This window comes from Myiozetetes cayanensis, unplaced genomic scaffold, assembly GCF_022539395.1.
Source record: "Myiozetetes cayanensis isolate MyiCay16 unplaced genomic scaffold, myiCay2020 scf18, whole genome shotgun sequence".
Classification (NCBI taxonomy): domain Eukaryota; kingdom Metazoa; phylum Chordata; class Aves; order Passeriformes; family Tyrannidae; genus Myiozetetes; species Myiozetetes cayanensis.
The window spans coordinates 11,111,626-11,137,417 of record NW_026087389.1 but is presented as its reverse complement, the minus strand read 5'-3'; the positions used below and the strand labels follow the sequence as shown (position 1 = coordinate 11,137,417).

Sequence of the window (25,792 nt, the reverse complement as noted above, 5' to 3'; positions counted from 1 at the left end):
AGAATGTGATCTTGTCTCTTTGTTAGAACTGAACACCGGAGCATTTGTCAAGTCTAGTCCAAAAAGAGCAAAACAAGAGGTGCTTTTGTCTCACTTCTGAGAGCTTTCCTCATTATCTAATATTTGATACCTTCCCTTGCCATTTTTTATTCAACCCCATTTTCCCTTCATGTCATTCATTTTCTTATTGCCTAATAGTTTAAATTTCTGTTTCCTTTCTCTTTGTGCTGTTTACATGCTTGTTTATAAGCAGAACTGGTATTTATAAATGTGTGTATATATAGATAGCACTGTCACCAATAAAACCAGTGCTGCTTTTCTGATGGAAAGCAGCACTCACACACACACACATGTACCCATGTGTGCACATACACACTGTCTGTCTCTCACCTGTTTTTACTGTGGTGCAGTTGCACCTCAACAGCAACTACATCACCCTGCTGCAATAAATACCAGTGCTGCCTGTTATTTCCGTGTAATTCACCAACCAGTGTACAATTAATTTCTGGCCCTGTTATTGCAATATTGGCTATTTTATGAAACTGTAGAGAGTTAGCAGAGTGAATTGATTAAATATGTTCCAGACCTTAGGCTGGAGTCTGTGTGTCTGCTGGGATTTGGATGATTGAAGCTTGTGCTTCTCTTGGGATATTCCGGATTTAGACTTAGTCTTGGAAATTGTTTCAGGTAGGCAAAACTTCCCTGTGTGTGTGGAATCCACTTGTGTAAGAGCCTGACTTTGGGGAATCTGAGAATTCTGTTTCAGCCCACAGTGGCCCTTCCATATGTGGCAGGAACAAAGCATTACTATTGCGACTTAAAAGTAAAGCCAGTGTTTTGAAAATGTCCTTAAAATTATGGCTCTGCCCTTATAGAATATACTGTCATCATGTTAATGGAAAATATGGCTAATAGTTACTCTTTAAATTGGGGAGACTCCACGGAACATCTCAAATTTGTGCTGAATTAAGTAGTCCAGAGATCAGACTTTGAAAAGGAACTGCTCCATATTTACAGTGGCTGTACCTTCTGAAGTGTGTTTAGTAGTTTACTGTGGGTGTGTTAAATACATGTTTCATGACAGCCTGGGGCCACTTCTCTGAAGGTTTTTCCCCATCTGCCAGTCATTTTAAAGAAACATAAATAAAAGAGCTACTACAATTTCTTGAACATATAACGCACATTCCCAAGAGACCAGGGTGACTCAGAAGAAGCTTGTAAATAACATGTTTAATGTTCTTAAATAGATGTGTTCCATCAGGCTCGCCATGAGGTCTTCAGCCACTGCAAATGGTTTTTGCTTTGCCTGCCACAGAATCTCCTGATTCTGGGATGATGAGGGGTGGGGTTTTGTTTGTTTGGTTTTGGGTTTAGCTGGTGGTTTACCTGTACATTGGAATGATCCCAGTTGCAGTTTACCATTAAACACCTTGATTCAAATGAAGATTTCCTAGCTCACCCACTTGCATTCCAGCGCCATTGTGGGGAAAAAAAGAAAAGAAAAAAAAAAGAAACAATTACTAAATTTTGTTTTGTTGTTAATAAAAATAGTAAAGATATGTCTTGTATGCACTAGAACTGTCTGGGAGTTGAACCTTGACAAATGTGGAGAGAAGCTTGCCCTGGTGGGTGTTGACCAGTGGAATGACCATCAGATAAAAGATGCTGCCCTCTGTGCAGCAGTGAGGAACAGCCACAGAGGCTGGAAATGCCAGGAGAGTCTGCTGAATCTGTGCTAATCTCCAAGAGGCCACAGTGGAGCAAGAGATGGGAGAAAGAAACACGGGAGCTGAGATATAAGTGTAAGCCTCTGGTTTGAGAAGACTTGTAATAATTAGGTTATGTTATGAGAAGAACTAGCTTTTCCTTCCCAGTTATTGCATTTCAAGTCTTCTAATAAGAAAAAAGGCTTAATTCTTTTTCCTTCCTTCTCCCTCCCCATTCTTCTGAACAGCAGCCAAATTTTTTCTTACATGATTTCAAACTGCAAGGTTGCTGTGAGCTTGCCTGCCTGCCTGGGTCAACTGAGGAGTGCCTGGGTTGTGGAATTTTTTTTTCCTCTTGGAGATGTCTCATGATGTACTGGATGCTCTACAGAAATCATCTAATTTGCCCTGACATGCAGCAAGCTTTGAGCTGGCTGGACTGTGGTTCTTGATCAGAGAAGACGACTCGGATGGGTGTGTAAAAATGCTGTATTGTGTGCCTGCCCAGGCAGGCATATATGCATTTTTTAACTTAATTTTTCATGATAGTTATGTATACCGCAAAATTTCCTTTGGCTCTTCAGGGAATTAAATGTAGTATGTGAGACCTTTCACCTTTAGGTTATTTTTTTTGAGATGCAGCTTACGTTCGCAGCAGCAAAATGCCATTACTGCCTGATGGCTAATCCCTCATTCGTATGGCACTGAGATAACTCTTCTTCCAGTTAGATACCAGGGTTTGTCGCAGGAAGAACAAAAAAAATCCCCCATAATAGTGTCCTAGCTGTTGATTTCTGTGATAGGCACGGGGTGTCCTGGTGAGGAACACAGTGTTTGTCCTTGCTGGCTGAAAACAGGACAGTGCTGGGTTTTAAGTTTGTTTGTTCATTTGTTTTGTGGAGAGAGGAATTGGCTCCAGGTCTGCGGTGATTGTAGTGTTTGGTTTTATTCCCTCCTGTGGTTCCCCAGCAAAAGCATAGTTCTGTCTCTTCTTTGTGTTCCTGTTGTCTGAGCTCAAGCTGTCTCCAGTTGAAGGGCTTGGATTTTTTGTTTGGTCTTGTCCAGTGGATATAGGTGAAATAGTGATAATGTTTCCACAAGCCTGAGAAAACCAACTGTAACACTGTTTCCCAAGCATTGTGTTGTTACAGAGTTTATCAGCTATAGTAACAAACTCTGGATAATTAGGATGCTCATACCAAAATGTTTCTTCTGGAACTTTAGGCCTACTTTTATTTCTTCCTCATTTATTGCTAAGGTCAGTGTCTCTTGTTGCTTGCATGTAGTACTCCTTACTGTCAGAGACTGTGCTTAGAATTTAAATTTTGAGAGTAGATTTAACTTGTATCTAAGGGTGTATGGTACACCAGGCATGTGACATTCTTCCATTTATGTTCCTGAGAAGCCTTGGCAGCAAGGCATTATGAGATTTTTCAGTGTTTATGCTAATAAGTAATTCCTATTATTCTTTAAGGAGTTAAAAGTGAGACGTGCCTTGTTCCTTTTCCTCTGCCTGGGTTCTGTAAAGAAAGTAAGATACTAAGCTAGTGGAGACCAAAAGCTGTCGAAGGCCATGGGTGACATCATGCCCCAGGGTTGTGACCAAAGCAGTGGTCTTTGCCAGAGTATGGGAATGAAACAGTTCTGTGGCTGCCCCTGCTCTCTTGGAGTGTTTGATTTTCATGTTAATATTTACAGTTCAATAACTCAGCTGAAAAAAATACCTCTCCACCTGATTATCCCTCTGTGGCCTTTCTGGGCTTCTCTAGAGAGTTCACAAGCTCTTTGCCAGCTACAGAGATGTCTCTCCAATGCATTGTCCTTTTCCGAGGAGGCTAAATAGCTCCATTTAAAAACATCTGAAAAAGAAGATCACTAAAAGCAGAGAGAATGAGACTGTCAAATGATGGAAAGGAAACTGTTTACAAATATTTTCTGATTTCTTTCTTATCCCTTTTACCATCCTTTCTCCTTTGTCCTCCTTGTTATTTTTTATCTTAGGATAAACACTGTATTTGTTTTCTGTTTACTGTGTGGAGAATTTCAATCTTTTAAATAGTAGAATAAATATAAAAAGATATGAGTGTTCCTTTCTGGGGAATAACTGATGCCTTGCAGGCAGAACTGGAGGTTATGTGACATTGGTATTGTAAAGGCAGGCCAAAGGAATCTGCATTAATCCACTTTCTTTTTCTTGTTATCAGTGTTTCATTTTACATTTTATTTTCCTTTTTAAGTAATAATCAATACTTCTTGGTAGAAATAGCCTAATAACTTTTTTTTGCCACCTGTAAAATAAATATACCATTGCTTTATAATGTTTGTCCAAGTATTACTAATAAAGAGGAATGATAGAAAGTTATCCTTTGTAATACTATTTTTCAACTGTGGCGCTAGGAACTTTTTCCAGGTATTCATTAACTAAGGTTTCTGGCTCACTGGAAGATAAGTGAACAATGTCCCCATTTTAAAAGTGAGACCTTAATGCTTAAGGTTAGTATTTTCTATAATAGCTTTTGTCTCTTCACTTTTTGGTTGTCCGGGTATGGTGTATTTCTTCAGATGTGCTGATTACCCATAACTTGAGCTCGAAGTTTTGAATAATGAGCTCCTGAGCATCTCCAGACAGAACTGTGAGCCAGCAGGCACTTCTGAAAATACGGATTTGTCTGTGTCATTAACCGTGTACAGTGACCTGTGAAGTCCTAGCGGTCTTTTTGGCTGTAATCATTAAACCAGCCTCTCCTATAGGAGAAAATGAGAAGAGAGCCTGCAAGCACGGTGAGAGAACCTTGACTGAAAATACAAATATCTTCAGAAAATGCTCTGGGAGTAATAATAATAAAGAAAAAGTATAGTGGCAAAATAAATTGCTGCTGGTACAATTTTTCTTCCTCTTCCAAGTTTGCCTCTAGTATGGCAGTTTTTCTCCCTTCGATAAATAAATGCAAAGATGGGAATCGCTGCCAAAAACTGTCACATTTCTGGAACTTTCAGCCCCTGATTATTCACATTAAGCCTCCCCCCCCAGCAGTACAGTATTCTGAATATGTACACCCACCATTCTGTCAGATCTGTGCAGTCTGCGTCTGGTTCATCTTCTGTGTCTTTGATGTGCTCCATAACGTAGGCAAAGAAAGGTCTGATAGTCTCTCTAAAAACCTGACAGTTTGTGTGACAATCTGTCCACGAATCCACAGGCTCCTTGTCAACCAAATGAGCCTTTGAATATCAGAGGTTTCAGAACAGTGCTTGCAGCATTGCATATGCACCAAGGGGAGAGTACAACAGGCTTCCTTGTAACCTGAGAGATGTCTGCGTTTTCCTTAATCATTCCAGGGACATCTCATCATTGCTTGTTGGCTGGTTCTCAGCCCTGCACATGTCGGGGTTATTTCACAAAGCTTGATTTACTGGAAACTGCACATGGAGAATAATTTGTAGTAGGGGGTAGAGGAAAAACCCCGGGAGGGGGTGGAACTTCCAGGCTTTGGCTTACTTCTGTTTTTCAGTGGGTTTTTTTGTTTCTTACAGTGACTCTCTTCCTTGCAGTTCCTTTCCCATGCAAGTGTATGAACGTGATGCATTTTCTTCAGTGTTCTCCAGTCCTCTTGTACATGCTGCTACCTTGGGTCCCTCCTATTCTGTCTTCCTCTGGGAATCCAGTGTATTACATTCCTTAGCTACCTGTTATGTGAAAGGATGGGGTCATGGGTTTAACTTTTTTTTTTTTTTTTAATTGAGACAGGAACTGTTAACTGGGCCAGCTGCTGCAGTTTATAAATGGAACTTAGGGATATTCTCAGCAGAGAAAGCCAGGTTTTAGCTGCAGCATGCTTGTCCGAGGTGGTGGGAGTTTTGTTGGAGGCTCTGTCAAATACCAGCTTTGGCATGACGGCATCAAACCTTAACTATAATGTTCCTCCCTTCCCAAAATAAGCTGCTGTGACAGGCCTGACAGGGGAATGTACTTAGTATCTTTTTTTAATGTATGACAAGTGCTTGATGGCTGCCAATTTTGTTTGGTGGTTTTTTCCCCTTGGAAGTGCTGGTCATCCTTTGAGTGAAACTTTCAGCTGCATTCCTTAGCACTCTTGATATTCTGGCAATTCCCTTCTTTTTCTGTTCTCCCCTTGCCTTAGCATTGATTCTCTGTGCTCCTGCCTCTCTCTCTTGGACAGTGCCCAGTAGTTAGAGGCAGTGTCCTGTGATCTCAGAGTCCGTCCTGGCTGTGTGGTGGATCTGCTGGTAGGACCCAGGTATCACTGCAGGACTGGCTGTGCAGCTGCCCAGCACAGGCACAGGGGTTTAGCAGGTGGTGCCGTGCCCTTAATGCCACGGGCACCACGTTATCTGTGCAGGTCAACCAGGTGTGGGACTTCTCTGAAGCAGATGCTGAAAACTCTTGATGTTTAATCAATGCCTGGGAAGGCTGTTTACCTGCACTTGTCAGGCATAATTGATTTGGGCATTTACTGTGAATTCCTCACCTTAGATTTCTCTCTCTGATGTTAAACTCCCAGCTAGGAGGAGAGTGAGTGTGATACTCTCCTACAACAGTTTTGGCATTAATCTGGGCCTTTCACAATGCTGTTGCTGTCCTTGTCAGAAAGCCCAAATTGCCTACTGGCATTTTATGGCCTTTCTCTTTGAAGGTGCTTTTACTTTCTAGATTTTGTGTTTAAAGAATTACTAATGCTTTATTTGTAGTCTTTCAGAATGGTGTGCTTTAAAGCAACCTCCTATAAATGCTTTTTCTTTTTTCTCTTTTTTCCCCTTTTAAATGCCTATGTAGAAATAATTTCTTTTTTGCTGGCTATTTTCTGACTTGAAGATAACACGAGGTTTTTCTGCATGTTTCCAGTGAGGCACATGAAGCTTTTGAGAAAAGTCCCAAATAGCGTCTTGCTGTGGGATACCTGTTTTAATTGGACTCTGCCCAGGGTACCTTCATCAAGACAGTCTGACTCTGGTGTGGAATATCAGTCTGGGTCTGTAAACCTATTTTCATCTGGGTGGAGTATCTCTGTGTGGGACCTGGGAAGTCCTGGGATGTGTAGCTTTGTTTGAGTCACTGTGTGCTTTAGAGGCTTTAGCTTAACCTTTTTGTGCGTGGTTTGTTACCTGCAGGATAGACTCAGTCATGGTCCTTCTTCCCAGCTCTGCCTTCCTCAAGCTTTGTGGAGAGTGGTATTCAGTGGGATTTTATCTTTGAAGAGCTTTCTAGATATGCTACAGAATTAATATTTTACTTTCAACTCAAGATAATATTGCAGTCATGAGAAGATCTGTTCAAAGAGGAATGTACTTCTGCCCATGACTAGTTTAACTTGCCTGTGTTGTTACTGTGGACACTGTTCTCTTTATGCTTTTTCTGAATCTTAATCCAAAATTTATGATCTCACAGCTTATTGCCGAAGGAAAGAATAGAATGACACAAATTCAATGCTCTCATTTCATTATTGGTCTCAGCGGGAGGAGTGGATGAACCCACACATGAACAGCAAACAACAGAGCTGTGTTTAGAAGTTGGCTTTGGCTGGAAAAAAAAATCCTATTTTTTTTCTATATCAGCAAGCTGTTTGTAGTTGCTTGCATCTTTCTTTTGTTGTCTTTTGAGAAAAAAAGGCATATGAAATTCCAAACAGCAGTTTAACCCTTAACTTCTATGCTCTCGTGGTATGCTTTATGTGCATGTTTCTCTTCCTTGTTAATTGGCTTCTACACGTGTGTGCACTTGATAGGAAGGCAGGAATGTGAATGATCTCTTTGAACTAAATGCTGGCTGATACCAACAAATGGGCTGAGCAGGAACTCTGGAGGAGCGAGCTCAGGAGGTGAAGAGATTGTTTCTTGCAGTGTGTTGTGAAATTCCCAAACTCCCTGTTTTGGACCGAAGTTGATAGCAGTGATTGATTGTGTGGGTTGATTTTAGCAGATCCAAAGGGTCGTCCAGTGAACAGATCAGTTCAGCTCATCTGCCTCTGTACCTGCGGGAGGGATGCAGGTGGATGGGGTAATTTTTCAAACGTGTTAGGAGCCATTTGCATGAGACTTCTGAGTGATGAGAACGAACAGCCTGATTTATAGCGCGTGCAAACCGGCGACCCGGCGAGGTGTGGGGAACCTGGGTGTACCTTTGCTTCCCCTGGGCACTGCTGGGGACAAAGGCAGTTCCCAAGGCTGGCACCGACCAGTGTTCCTCTGTAGCTTCCTGCTGCTCCTCGTGGCAGCAGCTGCACCCAGGGCACGTGCGTGTTCCCCGTCCCCAGGCTCGTGTGGGCAGGCGGCAGTTGTGCTGCTTGATCAGGATAGCATGGGGTCTTATTTCTGGCTTCAGAAGCAGCTGGAAGCAGGAATTTGAATGTCTCCCAGTTGGCATTTGATACATGAGAAGTAATCTCTGCTTTCCTTACCTCTTTCCCAAACTCGTGGTGTTTCCTCCTCGTGGGGCACGCCGTGGATTCTCCCACTCACAGCACTGCCTCTCGTGCTGCTTTCGGCTCCAGTGGGGCTTGCGGAGGGACGTTTGCTGGAAGCTGGCGAGCATGGATGTGAGGAGCGGGGATCGAAGCAACACGTCTGTCAGGTGTGAGGCAGATTGTACCATCTAATCCCCCGGCTGTCGTCTGCAGCATTTGTCAAGGCCTCCGCTGCCCTGCTCCGATTAATCAGAGCTATCGCTGGCATTCATCTAGGCTGGCAGCATTTCAACAGCTGTTAATCCTCTTTGTATCTTTAAACACTGTGACCACTGACAAGCTTCTGTACTCTGAGGTGTCAAAATATCTCAAGATAGCTGGGGTGATGGTAGTTGAGTTTTGTTGTTTTTTAATCCAGACGCCTTCTGATCTATTGACCCAGACTGAACCTGATGGAGAAATCTTTGTCCCCGTGTCAAGTTTTTAATGCTGCTGCTTGATGTTCACAAAGAATTTCATCTAAAATCTGATTATTTTCTAGTTCCTCATGCTTGTGTTTCTTGGTTTTCTGCTTTACATGTTACTGCAAGTAGCTCATGTTTTACTGAAGTTGTAAGGAATGTGGTTTAATGTCAGTGTGAGAATAAGCTGGCAGGGTTTTTTCTTTATGCTTCAATTACTTTCCCTCCTGAAATAACCCTGAGAACTCAGTCTTCTGCTATATTGTTTTCTTACTTTCTTTGCTATATGTTCTGGAAAGGGCCTGGGCAGTGTAGCGAGGGTGTAGTAGTGAGTGTTGAGGTTTCTCTGCGTGTTTGCAGCCAAGGAGGAATGCTGAATTAAAATTACTCCAAATTTAGCTCTGAGTTTTAAAACTGATTCCCTTTTGAAGGGGAATTTTTAGCACAAGGGTGTTTTGGGAAGAGTGGGGAACAAGGGTATAGCAGCAAATCTGTTGTAGAAAAGCAGTAGGGTAAAGAAAAATGGTTCTGTTGCACTTTAGGCTCTAGTTATGTATTTTTATAACTTCTTGGTGTTTTTATTATTTGCTACGAACCATCATTTAATAGCAGGGAAAAATCTTTCAAACTAACATTTCTTTGTTTAGTTTGTTTGTCCTCTCTGGAGAGCTCTCTCCCCATATGACAAAGCTCTGATGTTGTGAAGTTGACTCCCCTAAGGCTCAGCTTTATTGAGAGAAGTGAAACATTTTAGGTGGTTCATTCATTCTTTCTGTGTCTTTTGTTATTTGAGCCCTTATGGTGTCCTTTGGTCATGTTTTTAAACTTATTTCTGCAACTAAGACTGCCAGGAGCTTTATTTAATAATAGTTGAGGTCTCATGTTCAACTTTTTCTTTGTGAGCTGCCATTTTATCTCAAGCATCAAATATTGTGAAAGTAAATTAAAAGCAGCATTGATGTCTTGTAATTTTGTGTGGAATGTTCTCTCTTTTACTGTGCCACTGAATATCGTTTTATGAAGATAAAGGACTTCACTAAGACTACGGACAGCTCAGACTTTGTTTCAAGTGCAAATACCACACCTTGATCCTGCTGAATAGCCCTTGTATGGAGGTGGCTCTGCTGAAGTTCAGGGAAGTGCTCAGGTGGTTCCTGGCTTGGTTTCTCGTTTGCAACCTTATTATAAAGGCCTAGATTGTTGTAGGTCACTGGAACCTTATCTCCTGCCATAGTATTTTAGTTAAAATTGTGAAAATGAAGCAGATCTTGCCTTTGAAGTCGTATAGATGAGGATACTTGGAAAATTATCCTCTGTAAGTAGTAACCCCAAATCAGAGAACCCGCTGTGACTGTGCCCATGCTGAAAGCCCCTTCTCTTGCCCAGTTAGCCCATTTGTTGCTCATTTAGTGTTTAGGACAAAAGGCAGTCGGCTTTCCTAAGGGTAGGAAAGGACCTAAAGACTGAGGAAAACCTGTTTAATTATAGTCTGCTTGTTGAACAAACTCAGATTTAAATGGTAACCCCTTGTTTTTATTACTTGGGGAAGAATTTAAAGATGCTGATTCATAGCATTGGAAATACTGTTTCATTGGTTTTTAGTGTTTTTGATGAGGAGGGAGGGAAAGAAGGTGGCAGAGAGGTCTAATCCAAAGGCAAAAGGCCCAGTTGAAGCACATGCAAAGATATTTCCTTTTCATTTTTTAAACACAGCAGCTTTATCTGCAGGTTGAAGATTTTCTGTGCCCCTCCTCAATCTTTGCATGATGCCATGTGCCTTGTGATTGCTTTGAAGCCAGGTCTTTCCTCCTTCCCCTTACCGAGATTCTTGCCTCTCCATTCAGACTCTCACTTTCCTGCTTTTAGCAGCGTTAGGATCCAGAACTAAACCACGGGTTTGTTTCCTGGCTATTTCTGTCTGTGTTTGTAGCTGATGTTGTTGAAGATGAGCCTGACTGCAGTGCTGGGCAGTTGAACTCTCTCTAATAAACTAGGCAAGGTTGTGCCACAACCGCTTTAATCGACAGTACAACCAACAAATGATTCTGTTGGCTATTTTTCCTTTCTTTAGGTGGGTTAAACACAACCTCATGCTGGGTCTCACGTACAACATATTTGTTCCTGTTTTCCTCTCCTGCTGCTGTTTCACTGCAGAGTGCTGCAGGCTAATAGTATCTGACGGGGCTACTTCCTATTGCCTGAAAAATGTTTAATTTTGCTACCTTGCTTTCTCTTTTTCCTAGTTTCTCTCATTTTGATCTTTCAGATCCAGTCCCTTTGAGAAATCAGACAGTATGAAATATGAAAATTGCTTGGGTAGTAATTGGAGAAACGGTGAGACCTATGAAGCCCAGTGGAGATAACGCTTACATCTACTTATTCACATTATTTAATTTTTAATGGCAAATTTAATTAATGAAGCACAGGTCTTGTGGTTTCATGTGTGAATAAGTAACAGCAGGGAGCTGAAAGTCATGAGGTCTGTTTACAGGCCAGAGAAAAAGGCACCATTAAAAGCTGAACTTTTCAATATAGGAAAGAGAAAAATGGATTTAATAGCGTAGAAGTTTGACCATTATGTAACAAGTAAACAAAAACATTAATGATAATTTACAGGCAAAATGCATTTTGAAGTGGTTAGTCGCCCATGATTTCTCAGTTTAAATTTGTCTCCTAGGTCAAAGTTTGGAAAAGCAAAATCTGTTCTGTGGTTTTTTTTGGTATGTGACATAAATTCAGGCGCCAGAGATAAAGAGCTTAAATATAGCACCTTGAAGCCCAAGCTCTGAAAACCTGTATAAACCTTCCAATTAGCTGAGCTTCACACAACTTCAGAGATACAGGCAGCTGTTATCCCTCACTTGCAGATGGAAAATGGTGACTTGCCCAAGATTGCACAAGTGGCAGAACCACTAATAGAACTTGAGTTATATCTGTCCTTTCCTTTTTCCAGCCACTGAACAGTATGTGTCTCATTCATGCGCGGGACCACAGCTGCATTTACGGGAAAATAAATGAAGGAGGGCAAGAATAGTATTCTATATAAAATGACCAAATTTGGGGAGAGACGAGGTAGCAGCTAGAACCGGCCCTAAATGAATAGCTGTCCTCGCTTTCAATACCATTTTGTCAGGTTTTTTGATTGATTATTGCGTATTTTCTGCTCGTGCCTTTTCAGACTGAGAGCCTTGCGGGTGAACTTTGAGTGAGGCAATTGCCTACGGAGTCCAGAGGCTTTGCTTAAAGCAGCTCTCCCAGTGGTTTAGTGACACAAGACCTTGTAGTGCAGTCACTGGGGGTGTGCAGCCATTCCCTCCTGCTGTTCGTGCTTGGGAAGCTCCTAAGTGCAGCCAAGAGGAGGAATTCATCCTCCACATTCAGCGAGCAAGGAGTTGTGAGCTAAAATTCTTTCTGTGCAAGTTCAGGAGAATTTAATGCAAACCTCTTAAGCCCTGCAGCAAGACACTCAAGACTCTGTTTGGCAGCACCTTAACTGATACCTGATATGCCTCCCTGTGTTGTTAAAAGGGAAACAGGCTGCATAATTTTCTTTTAAAGAATAAGTAATGTAAGTAGAAGCACTGAAATGTAAAATGGATTTTCCAGCGCTAGCAGCCAATTTTGATACTTGCATGTCAGTAACTTACAAGATCCTTCACAGTAATTAATGAAAGAAGAGAACAAACACAAAATAACTGGGTGCTGGAAACACCTTGGTTTTTTTGTGGTTGCATGGAATAACCAGAGCTGCTCGTTGATTGTTTGCGACCTTTTCCCTCTCTTTCCTTTCAGAAAGCTGAAGCTTGGAATGGATGTGTTGTGGCCGTGATGCATTTTGCTGAAAATAAAATCGACTCTTAAGCATTTTTTTTTGTGTTCTTTGAACTGAATATGCTGTTTGTTGTTGGAAATCATTATTAATTATAGAAGATAACTTTGTGACGGGATAAGATCTGAGATGCCTTTAATTTTTAGAGCTGAGCATTCTATTCTTTGTTTCAGAATGCAGAGATCTACAAGCTGACATCCGAGCAGTACCAGGAGGCAGCCGCCAAGGCAGAGGAGTGGATAAAGTGAGGAGCCATTTTTGTTCTTTTCAGCAGTTCCAGTTGCATTTCATAATGCTTTGTGTGTAGCCTCTGGATATTCCCATAAATGGAGAGTGAAGTTACCTCGTGTCACGTATTGAGAGGGCTGAGGAAGCATAAGCTACCATCTTCTCTTTCTGTGCCAAGCTTGACAGAGTTTACTATGAAGTTATTAGATCTTGCAAGGAAGAATTAAGGGGAAGAAATGGGCTTTGAAAATTAATATTAAATAGGAATATTCAGTAGGGTTTTCAAAATAGCAGTGGAACATGTCTAATCTGTTTAAACTTTGACCTGGTGGATTTAACATACACATTGCAGCACTGGGCAGGTGCATGGGAGTAGGAAGAATGGCACCACTTTGAAAGCTTTCAGTGTCCAGGGAAGAAAAAGGTAAACAGTCTAAATCTTAGCCCTGGAAGTTTCAATCAAACTGGAGTTGTAGTCATTATTAATCCTTTCTCAGAATGTGTGCAGTGATTTTTCTGGCCTTTTCTATTGGCCTTGGCACAATTAGTGGACCTTTAATGTTGTCTTTTTGTCATATTTAGTGTTAAATTCAGTTTTTGTATTTACCAGTACTGTCAGTGCATGTGGAACAATAAGCTATATAACAGCTGTCGAAGAAAAAATATTTTCTATAATTCTTTAATATTAATGAGACTAAAGCAATTACACTGTGAAGAGCAGCACTCAGATCTCAGTTGGGTAAACAGTTGGCCAACATGCAGTAAACTGGAGCAGCAGCATATGTAGTCCGGTTGGGTCCAATCCAGACTGTACAATACTTAATTGCATAAATAGATAATATAGTAGTGATGAATATGTTAGTGGGATGTGCACTATATTGTGCTGTCTTTATTTAAAATTATGTTTGGCTGCCAAAGCATCACATAACCTGTTGTAATTTCACATTTTTGTTTGGACAGTCAAGCAATAAGTTGCTAAAGAAGCCAAAACAAGGCAGCTAACACATTGCCTGCATTTCCATGCTGTTTTCCATAGTAGAATTCTAAATTCTTCTTTTAAATAAAATTTAGAAAATTCATAGCACAAAAAGTTCTGACAGTCTTTGATCAGTTCAGTCTTTTCTTGGACTTGCTTCTGCAGATGTGTCATCAATTGTTGGAACTATGTATAGTGGGGATTTATTTTTGTGACTTGGTAAAGGAAGCAATTGAGACCTGGGACTATGTTCTTTACTTACTATTACAGACTGTAACTAACCTGTTTTTTATAGTAGTCCTAAGTTGGGTTCATGATGTTTTGGTTTCATTTGGCCTTTTCGTTTTTTGTGGAGATGAAGACTGGTAATGTAAGAAACTCAGGAATGCAACCATTTCTCATAAGGGTTAGTGGCTCACACCAGCACAAATGCTAATGAATTCTTTTGAGATTCAGAGAATGTGTTTATGGTCTCTTAGGGGTTTCTACCCCTTTTCTTTGAACCTTTATCACTTGGCAGTCCCTGGCTTCTGGCCTTACTGTACAATGCTCTTCTATTTGATGGCAGTATGAGCTTGATCCATCAGAAAGGGACAGATTCCTTGGGCTGTCTTCTTTGCAGCAAAAAGAGACACCTGCCCTAATGTGAATTTGTTGTGAAAAGAAAATGTGGCTGGGGTGTCTTGAAGGGACAAACTGTGTGGCAGTAGTGAAACTGAGGGTGAAGGTGAACATCATACATTCTATTTCTTTACAGCAGAAGTTGCCAGCAGTACCCAGGATTGCACTGAGCTGGGCATTGGAGTGCACAATCTGGGATTGATAATGTCCTTTGATAACTGTACATACAGGAAGAATCATTGCTTGACCCCATCAGCCTGTGGTGTATGTGTTTCTCAGAGCAGCATGCAGTAACCCTTCTCAGGATCGTTGCCTTGATGTGCAACACGCTGTACAAACACTCTTAAAGAGCATGTGTGCCTCACATGTGGGTCATGATAAGGAACAGGGTCAGGGAAGCTTCCTTCCTACACTGCTGTCCGTGCTCAGCTGGTAGGACTTGCCGTCTGTGTGTTGTGAGGTTCTCTTGTTTGGCACTGTACATTCAAGTCTTTCTGCAGCCTGTTTATGGTAATAAATGACAAGATCCTGTGTCTTCAGTGGAAGTTTTGCTCATCCTGTTTTGTGCTTTTGTAGTAGACATGCAAGCACAGTAGGTGTTAAGATAGGTTAGACTGATTTATGCAGATCTAGTATTTTGGTTGGCAGGAATAAACTGACACTCCAGCAAAATTACAGGAATGGGAATACAGCCAAAGTATGAATGAAGTACAGGTCTGCCTGCTTCTAGTGCTGGACTACAACAGCTTCTTAAGGAAAGGAAACTAGGAGTGGCACTTTCTCCATCTGCAGAGGAGAGTTCATCTCCTTCACACAGTGTCTCTTCCCTATCTTGTATTATCCCTGTTCCACTGTGAAGACCTGGTGTCTGTGCCTTGTGAGACCAATCTACCCTGTATTTGTTCTCTTCTGCTATTGTGTATCAGTGGAGCTGATGAAAGAAGAGTGAAATAGGGCTGGGGCTATTTCCACAGAGAGTGCCCTGTTTTTCATAGTCCATGTTGAAGCAAAGAAAGAAACATCTGAAACAAACCCCCGGTGTTTTCTTGGCATTTAGTGACTTTTGTGATTCTTTTATCAACACTTACAACTCTGCACAAGTGGTCATGTGTCCCAAGGACTATTTCCTCTCCTTAGTGTTTCTCAAGCATTGTAGGATTTAGGAATATTGTACAAGCTTTCCACCAGTGACCCTTCACAGCATGCCTATGAGGTAGGCAAGTAAACCTTCCTATCGCCCTTTCTACAGAAACAGAAGTGAAGTACTTAGTGCTGAGCCTCATGTTAAATCCCTGACACAGTCATTAGCTCTTGGTTTCCACTTCAAGGCTTGATGCCTGCGTGGCCTGACTTGTGCAATGGACTTTGTTCCTCATCTCTTCACCTGAACCCAGGCTACTCCTGTCTCCACATTTCTCCTACCACAGTGTCTCCTTCTCCTTTGTTCTGGGCTCTGCCCAACCTGTTTTTTTTTTTTCCTTTCCTGAAGAAGATCCTAGCAACAAGATACCACTGAGCACAGCTTTCAGCACCTTAAGCAACTTGCCCTTGTTGCTTACATGCTGTGATGAATTGGACAGTTGCCACGGACGTGTTGTCTCAATGATGTCGTTATAATTGGTGCATTATTATTTTTCTCTTTTGTTAACCAACAGAATTAAAAGTCAGGGGACTTAGAACTTTTTTCCCCTCTTCTTTCCCTGTTTAGCAAACTGTGCACATCAGTAACCACCCACAAAGGAAACAACGTGTAAATAAAAAGCCAGTGCTCCCCGCTCTTCCCTTCGTTCCACATCCTTTTCTCAGTGTTCATAGAGCCATGACTCAGACTGGGTTTAGAGAAGACAACTTGCTAATCCCCTCCCTGCTACAGAGAATAAAATGGCATTTCATTCCAAGCTCTATTAATGCGCTCGCTCCAGGGATAAAGCAGCACTCCCAAAAGGCAGTGGCCAAATTTTTTTTCTGTTGCGTTGTCTTTGTCTTCTTTTGAGTGTTACATTTAGATTAGCTTCTGAGGATTAAATGTTATTACAGTCCCTGAATCTGTTAAGGGGAAGGAAAAAACATCAGTAAAGAGGTTATGGCTTAGTGCAGCACTCCAGATTTATCCCCAAAACGCTGTTTTCTGTAAAAAAAATAAATTATTTCTTTTCCTTTGTGAAGGTTGTCTTATCACGTTTGGGGTTTTTTATTATTATTTTTTTATTATTTTTGTAGTTATTAATTTTGGATGCAAGAATTGGCCTGGGTGGGGGTGTGTCTCTGAAAGGTAAAGCTGCAGGAAAGGGGTGAGGGGATTAGGAAGCTGTTAAAAGATAAAATTGTTCTGAAGCTGAGTTTCCCTCTGAGATCTCCTTATAGTTTGCAGAACTGTTTCTGAAGCTGCTTACTGATGACTGTGTTTGCATGTTGTGCTGAGAGGGCTGCATATCCTTTGTGCTGTTATCAGGGAGTGCATAAAGTCGGTGTCTTATCCTGATGGGGATCAGCCTGGAATCCAAGGCAGCTTTCCAATGGAGAAACTGCCAAAGAGATTTACTCCATATGGGACTTACTATCTAAGAGTTTCATTTGATGGTCCTAAGATCTTTAAACTTAATGGACATGAGTCTTTAAGGTGATTACGTTAGAGAAACCGGTAAGTAGTAAGTATCCTCCTGGGCTGAACTGTGGGGTAGAAAAACCACACAGACTCAGTGAGGGTAGGGGAAGAAAGTCCATAGATGGATCATCTGGTGGGAGCAGGGAATTTATGGCTTGCTTTCAGTACTCATGGAAATGAAGATTTTATTGAATTGCACAAGTTTTTGAGGTTGATGGCCCCTTAATTATAATGGCAACACTAACTGGGGCCTGGAGAAACTAAGTTTTTGTTTATGTACATCTGGAAAGTTTATAAAATGGTTCTGTGGTGATACTTGAGTTTGTTAATCTTGAAATCTACCATGAGACCTTGGGTATTTCAACAAAGGACTGTGCCCAGGAGTCAAGCTCTGAAATAGTCATTATATGGACAGTTGTAAAGCCCAAGGAAAAGGGTAAAGACATCACAATTTTTAAACAAAATTGCTCTGGGATTTCTCCCATCATTAGATTAGATAAATGATTAATTTAATGTTGAAATTAAGAGCCTCTGCAATAGGGATTTAAGAGTTTTCGGGAATGAGAGACTGATTATTGCTGGAAGATCCTCCACAGCCTTATCTCAACATAGTGCTTTTGTGCCCTGCAACGATGTTACCTTCACCAAAATTATTTGGCTCCATCCCAGTCCTGTTCTTCCCTTTAGTGCTTGGTTTGTCTTGTTCCTTCTTCTGTCTGCACCGAGTCTGTTTCATAATCTTTAAACGAAGAGATGAATTATTAGTAAAAGCTTTTCTGTTTCTCACTTTTATAAAGTTGCTCTTAGTAGGAAATTGGAATATTGCTGCAAGAGATTATAATGCATGAGTTTCCTCAAAGGTATTTCACAAGAGGGTAAAAGTATGCGGGTGAATTTTGACTTTGTCTCATTTTACATGGTGTGCATTTTACTGGCAGAAAAAGTTTCTGATCATTTTTAGTTCTACTTCACAAAGTTTTTCACACATTACCTTAGCATGTAAACATTTTCCTTGTGAATTCTGGATGGCCTTTTGTTAAGCAATTGCTTGCAGGAGTGCATTGATTTCCTAGCAAGGTATATTCTCCTACTGGTTTAGGAATATGATATTTGGTAATAGAAACTGAATGTGTGCAGTGGATCTGGGTAAATGCTCCAGTTGGACCAGATTATTCTTCTTTGAGCCAAATTTTAAATCTTGAAAATTTATTAGATTGTATACTTTATCCAAGCTGTTGAATCTTCTTTCTGAAGTTCAGTTACTAGGATTCTGCTTCTAAATAAGATTTTCATTTTACCCAGTTAGTAAAATGATGTTCTAATCTAGTGTTCACAGTATTGTCTTTCCTCTCATGCGTGATGAGACATGACTAATAAATGAGTCCAATGAACTGAAATTGCAGTTCTATTAGTGCTGAAAAACTGATGTCTCTTCAAAACTGCAGGAGCATTTCTTCAACAGTACATTGGTAGAACGTGGGTATAAAATAAGACCTGAATAGTAACGACTGGAATAGCAAAGGAAGAGGTGCCAAAGACTCCATGTAGTCTGTTAAGGATGTTTCTTTTGCTATTGATTTTTACATGGAAAGCACTTGTTTTCTGTAGTAATGTTGCTTTTATAAAGCTCCTAGATCAGGGTTTGTTGGCAGGCCAAATTCAGATTGTTTTCAAAAGCACGGATATTTGTGCAGCTGTTAAAACAAACCTCAGACATACTTTGTGCATCAGAGGACATGAAATATTTCAGCTCAGAGTTCTTTATCGTGGAGAATGAAGTGAAAATAAAAGCAGATCTCTGCCCTCAGGTTGGGAATTGCATATTCCAATGTGTACCAGGGTGGAAGCTAGGTTTCTCCAAGTTTCATGGTATTTTTATTGTGTATTTACGTGTAATGACAGACACACATCAAAATCCAGAACTTCTTGTGCCTTTGGACTCCCTTCCACTTGGCTTTAGTTGGGTAAGGTATCATGATTATTAATTAATGACCCAACTTAGCCTATTCCTGTTGTGTTTTTCTGCCTCTGTCTTCAGTGTGTGTGTTGTATAGTGTGCTGGTGGTAATAGCATGAGGCTGGCTTGAAGAGGACTGAGGATAAAGTTGTCTGGGGAAGCCTTCCAAGAAGAGTGGTGAATTAAAGATGTCAGAAGCAATAATGCCTGAGAAACCACTTGTTACCAGTGAATTAATGACTCGTTTGCTAATTAGCAGCCTAAGGCAAAGTTGAGGTAACACTCTAACAATCTGGTCATTAATTCAGTAGCAACTGATTTCAAGGGCAATGTTGCTATTTTGAACAGTAATTGTACTCCTGATTCTGGATTATACACGCTGTGTCCTTACTGTTGAGTCAGAGTTTCCTCCTGGAGTGATGGAGGAATGACAGAAGACACCAAAGGCAAGTACCAGTGGGAAAAATTTGGGAAATTGTTTCTTATGTAGGTCAGAGATTCTGAATTTCTGTCTTCTGAGGAAGTGAGGACTTTGTCAGAACAGCTGTGGCACCTTCCATCCTGGTGATCCATCTGCACAGAGGAAGTTGGTGATGTTTGATGTTGAGCTGATGAGAGACTGAAGTCCTTTTCTCTCTTCTAAAGGGAGAGAAAAACCATCTCTGCCGTTGGATCAGGCTTTGATGACTTGATTTTATTATTTATTTGGTGTGATTTTGATAGTTTATGAAGTTACTCTGATAAAATAGGTTATGGAGCACTCAGCCTATTGTGAGAGAACCTTGCTGGGTTTCTTTCTTTCTATACTTCTATTTTTCTTGTTAGTCCTGGAAGTGTCTCTTGCTTGCACGTCTAGGACATACACATACCATGCCAACTACAACTGTAACTAATTTGACCCAAAAAACTGGCATTTGGAAGGCAGGAGCTTCTTGTTCAGGGATGAACATTATTTCTTTGGACAGAATGAGTCAGTGTTGTGCTGTGAGTTGCCACCAACAGCACAATGAGGCAGCATCAGAAGGCATGGGCTCACTTCACCTGAGACATTTCATGTGCTCATCTCCAAACTTAAAACCATGTCATCTATTTATTTTCTATAAGGATGTTTTCAATTTTCTGAGGACTTCTTGAAATTACAGTATATAAAAACAAACAAACAAAATTCCAACCTCCCCCCGCAAATATACTTAAAGACTCGGTGTGTGTGTTCTTTGAAAGCACCATTATTGATGTTCTCTGAGGGATGAGTAGGTGCTTAATGGGGATCTTTGCTGAGTCAGTGCTCAGCAAATTGCTCAGCACGGTAAAAGGGGGCACTGTGGTTTTGAAGACTAGAGCACGTGGGCAGAAGCAAGGGGATTTTTTTTAATAAGGTGAATGCTTAGCTTCAGATCCCACCTGAACTTTAACACTGGCAGCTTTATTCTCCTCTCAAAATTTGTTTTGATGTCTTTAGCAGGATATACCATTCTGTCAGTGCAGAATATACTAATGGACTTGTATGTCTGTCCATCACTGGTAGCCCTTTGTGTAGTGTGGAGTAAACTGTGGGAACCTAATGCAGTGTTTAGTGGCATTTTGAAAAAGTAACTGCAGTTCAAATGAGTGGTCAGGGTTTTCTTTTAAAAAGAACATTTTGTGAGCAGTCTGACATCATTACGAGATCATCTCACATAGGAGAAATTTACTGAACCTGCTGTCCCTTATGTCTTGTGGTTATATGAAATCAGCATATCACATCTTCAATTACTTTCTTTAGAATACTTTTTGGGGAGGAGTTTAGGAGACCAGCAGTTTCCCAGCTAACTCCCAGACCTTATAGCCCTACCACAACCCATATATTCTTAGGGCCTGTGCTACATACCTTCTGTAGGCTGCAGACCTTCCCTTCCTGACCTGAGATCTTAACCAGTTTTTAGATGATGTTTTTATCTGAAGAAAGAAAATCCCTATTCGGGTCACTTGTTGGGCTGTGTGTTGTTTTCAGATTCAGTTATTGCTTGCTATATTGCTTTTCTGCCTTGTGGGAGCTGAGCCAGCTTCCTTTCTGAATCAGAGGACTCCTTCCAGCAACAAGATTCTGACTCATTCCTGCTTGGCTTCCAGAGACCGTTTTGCTGCTAACTTTAGGTTCTTCATCTTTGCTAGTCAACTTTTAGTAGCTTGGCATCTCTGGGAAAAAATGGTGCATGGCTTTGTGGGCAGGAGATCCAGTTCTGTTAACTTCTGTATCTGTTGGCAAGTGAAGGAAGAGGCAGTATTTTTCCTTTCATCTTCCAAACTGGCAGTTTCTCATAACTCTGTATTCTACCATCATAATCAGTATAGAATTTACATCCAAATGTACACTGGAATTACCCACTTGTGGGGAAAAGTCTCTTATTATTCCAAACCACTTGTCATCTGCCATATAGAATGCTAATAGGGATGATTAGTTATTGCATTTGCAGGTTCAGTAGGACAAGGGCCATTTAATTTTATGTAGTTTGGTACAGTTTTTTTGCATATTGCTACCCTTCTGCTCCCCTGGAGACCCCAGAGCCCACCACCAGTACCCCAGGGCCTACAGTGTATGGGGTGCTAAGGAAACCAGTTAAATTTGTTTGAAACTGCACTTGGCAAAACACGAGAAGTAGAAGTCAAATTCTTTTAGCATGACCCATTGGTCAAATGGGAAATGACCACTTGTGTATGAGGATAAACCATGCAGGGGGGCAGAAGAATTTGTTGTGCATTGGAGTAAGTAAGATGGAAAGTTGAAACCAGCATTGGATGGGTCACACCATCTCCTTGCATCAATTTCATCACTGAAATGGAGAAGTTGTCGTTGATTTCCAAAATTGGAGGTTGTTATAGAAAACTGCTGAATTTTAGTCATTTTCCATGTCAGTCTGTGTATTTTAGAGTTTGGGTTTTCTGGGTTTTTTTGTTTGATGAATAAAGTGCGGTTAGGGCAGGCTGTTCTTGCTGAATGCAGTGACACAGCAAGTGGCTGACACTTGAGATTTGGACATTCGTGTTAACTTTTGTTCTTGATGATAGAATCTAATTACTTACACAGAGGAAGATTTCAGAACAGCTTCTGTGTATCTGTGATTGGAAGCAAAGGAGGTATCTGTCCTGGGAAGGACAAAGGTGCAGTGAGTGTATGAGCTGCAGTGGGGAATTGGGTGGCAGCTTCCAACAAGCTGTCAAAACAGGAATGGAGATTGGGAAGTACTTGAGTGACAAATTTTGTAGGATCACAGAGTCACCCAGAAACTCACAGTACTTTAAAATATGCATTCATTAGTCACTTCCATGATTAAGGGACAGAAAAAAAGAATCGAGTGACCTGTTTTTGAAATGCAGCTGTCAAGGGGGAGAAGGAGAGAGGGGAAATACTGCAGGTGTGCAGGACTGTGCTGCTGACAGTGTGACAAGGCATATGGGAAGGATTTAGAAAGACAGGAATTCAATGGCTTCAGCTGAAATTTGGAGGTAGTGGTCCTATTCTTGTGAAAATTGTTATGAGGTTTCACCTTTTCTCTTGGTCTGTCTCCTCTTGCTCTAGACAGCATGTTACTTCTACAAGCCTTCTGTTCCACTCAGGTCAGTGGCAAAGCTTGATGAGCAGTGTTGTGAATTCTTGAGGCTGATCAGAAATATTTTCTTTCTGATCACATTAGTTTAGCCTCATGAGACATGCAGTTTGTTTACACTGTGCTAGGTTATGTAGCTTAAACATTACTGATTTTTTTAGTGACATTTGAATAATCTATTAAGCTTCTTCCATCCCTATTTCTCTTGCCAAACGGTTGCAACATGACTCTTCCCTCTTCCATTCAAGCCATGTTATCAAGCTGACATACAGGATCAGGGAATCCCATAGGTTGTGTGAGGCCACAGTGTTTGCTTTGTGATAGTGCAGCATCCTGCAGCCTATGCTGAAAGTTAACTTGCCTGGCTGTTTATTCTGTACTGATGAGTTTGTTATATGTGAATGAAATGCTTCAATTGTGTTTAATTTTCTGCTGTAAATGTCAAGGATGCAATAATGAGAGGGATTGAAACCATGCTATGTGCTGTGTATTGTGACTGTTTGGAGTTATTTTTCTGACATGTTAGAGAAGCCATCAGAAACCAACTGCTACCCAAGGGAGGATGCAGTTTTACAGGTCAGTTAACCACTTACTGGGTTTTATATATGTACAGTGCAGCATGGCAGCACGCCACATTTATGTGACCAAAGCATCGCTGAGCTTAGTCTGAAGTGTGTGTAATGGACCCTGGATGTATAAACATACCAACCAACTATATGACACGTCTCTGATTCCTTCCCAACATGCAGAAAGTGCTGCTGTGTGCCCTGGGTTTTGCTCACAGTGCTGCCCATGTACCTCGTTGCTGATCTCTGGGCCTGTCTGCACTGTAGTAACAGTGGTGACTAACGTGGTTTGCTCAAGTTAGCTCTGACACTGGTCTTAGTCAAATAATGCAGCAGAAAGCTAATCCAGTCTTTGGATTTGATAGCCCACAGGAAATTCCAGGTTTCTGCCCCATTTAGGTTGCTGCTTACAGCTGTGTACTGGAGCCAGCTACTAAGTTGGCTTATATGAGGGACCCTGCCTGTCTTTGTTTTCAGTTTCTGAGCAGAGGTATCAAACTGTCTAGGTTTAAATACCATCAGTCTCTATCTCAGGCTTTTTCTCAGCTGAAATGGTTTTTCGGAGTAAAATGTAAAAAAGAAGATCCTGCTCTTAACTCCATCTGGACTTATTACTCTCTCCGGTAAAGCCAAGTGATGTTGTGTTACTGTGGAGTTACTGATTTTGCACTAGTCTAAAGAGCTGCCAAGTCCTAAAGCATTAGAGTTGTATCTCTGCTTGGCTAGTCTGATTTTTCAACTGGGTGAAAGGACCAGCAAATACACAGACATCTTCCAGCTTTCTCTTACTTTCCAATACTGAATTCATAATTCTTCCTGAAAGGGAACCTGTCAGCAGCAACTAACCAGTAGCCATTTTGCTGTGTTTGAAACCTTCTGTCTGTGGGTCTGTGTCCTGATGATATGCCCTTAATCGCTTTTTGCAATGAGTTTGGGTGTTTGTCTTTGGAAGCTGTGTTGCTTCTTGATTAATGGATGGACATTTAGACCAGCACTTTTCCTACTAGCGCAGCGCTTATGATGGAAATTGTCAAAGAACCTTGCTTTAACCTCCCAGGTGCTTAGGACTTCTTCATGGGGTTTATATCCGTGTAGGAATGAATTTGCCGAGACAAATGAATGCAGTTATTGACTGAAGCAGCCGTTACCTGCCGCTATTGAACAGTTAGGAGAGGGTTAAGAAGAAAACCTCTTCTGAGCCACTAGATTGGCCCTGACTAAGATGAATGTCTAATTCACTCCCAGCGTCCTTACTGCTGCCAGTAATAAAAAGCTTGCTTCACATATTCACCCCACTGCAGACGTTTCTCTTAAATTAAATATCAAGAGGACATATAATAGCACGATTCCACGCCAAGCCAATATTATCAGATTGATGTCAGCAGTGATAATAGAAGAAGGATAAGTTGATGAGATTTCATTTATTAAATAAAGTAAAGGGAATACGCGGTGATAGAGAGGATTTGGTAACTCTCGGTGTCAAAATGCAGCAAGATCGTGCTCGTTCTGTCTTACCTCGAGGGATAGCGGAGAGAAGGATGCCCTTTGTTTAATTTTAAGGAAACCTCTCTCTTCTTTTCCAGGCAAAGACCTGATTTAAATCCCTCTGTGGGAGGGGGAGAGGAAGTTCTGAATTTCATAGATTTCATGTGTATGTAGCGTTGAACAGTGGCAAGGCAGAGGTTTCTTTCCTATGTGATGGGGGAGGCACTGCTAATGAGTTTTACTTCTAGATTCGTCTTTTCCTTTTTCTGACCTGTCATCCTTTCTCCTTTCCTCCTCCTTTAAATGATGAGAGTGTGTCTTTTTTGTTTAATCTTTCATATTCTGTATGTCCTGCATTTATTTATTTCCAAGGTATTGTCAGACCTCTGCTCCCATACTTCCCTGTCTGCAGATATTGTCCTAGCCCCTCCCAGCCCAGCCTTTCTCTCTTGCCTTTTTTTCTAGCTGGTGTCAATGAACCTCTTGCGCCTGTTGTAGTGGTAGCAGTCAAACCTGTTTTATTTTAGACAGAAGCTAATTGTCTGCCTCATTTGCTGGTGGAATATTATCCTTAAAACTGTGACCCACTTTAGATGATAGGTCAAAGCATACAAGTCTTCTGCTCTTCTTGTATACAAACCTCATCTCTTCCTTACCATTTTCCTTCAAAAATAATAAAACCCCTCAAACAAGGAGATATAAACAGCAGTGTGGTGGGATGCCCAGAAGATGAATTTAGAATTTCTAAAGATTAGTTAGTGCCAACAGCCTTGAGCTGGGCTGAGTGTGAAGGGAGATAGTTGACTAAGGTCCATGTCCTTTTGGAAGTCAGTATGTCACTGCACTCAACAGAGATATTTGTAGTTGGATGCTGCTGGTTTAATTCTTTTTTCTTTCAGGTACATTTGAGTAAAGCCAGACAGACACGTGCAAGGTACATCTGGTCTGTGTGTATAGGGCTGCACTTTCCCCTGTGTGCAAATGTTGCAACCTGAAGTTAAGAGACTTAAAGTGAGCAGGAGAGTGGCATCCCCGTGAGTCAGACAGGGCAGGAGTTGTGACTGCTGTGCCAGGAGGAAAGCACCTCAGGCAATTGCTTACCAGAGCAGTTCAGATACCCCTTTCCAGTCCAGATGGGTACCAGAATTAGTCGGCTGGATGTGGGTAACTTGTGTACTCCCAGACTCTGCAGTAACTTGCATTGATAATTACCTTATCCATCTTTGCAATTGGTTGGTTAGTTTTTCTACACCTGTTCTGAGAAGCTGGTGCAGTTGATGCATAACCACAGTTTGAGGTCTTATTTTTAAGAAATAAAGGAAAATATTCATGCTATGATTTTGGGTATGTGG

General features: G+C 41.2%; 1 protein-coding gene across 3 annotated transcripts in view; it reads left to right on the top strand.

Annotated features, from left to right (window-relative positions):
- Positions 1-25,792, top strand: part of CHCHD6 (coiled-coil-helix-coiled-coil-helix domain containing 6) — a 109,261-nt gene that overhangs the window by 43,737 nt on the left and 39,732 nt on the right. For all 3 annotated transcript variants that reach the window (XM_050313027.1, XM_050313026.1, XM_050313028.1), the window contains one exon: positions 12,592-12,662. In XM_050313027.1, coding sequence (XP_050168984.1) covers positions 12,592-12,662 — 71 coding nt within the window. The remainder of the gene's footprint in view (positions 1-12,591; positions 12,663-25,792) is intronic.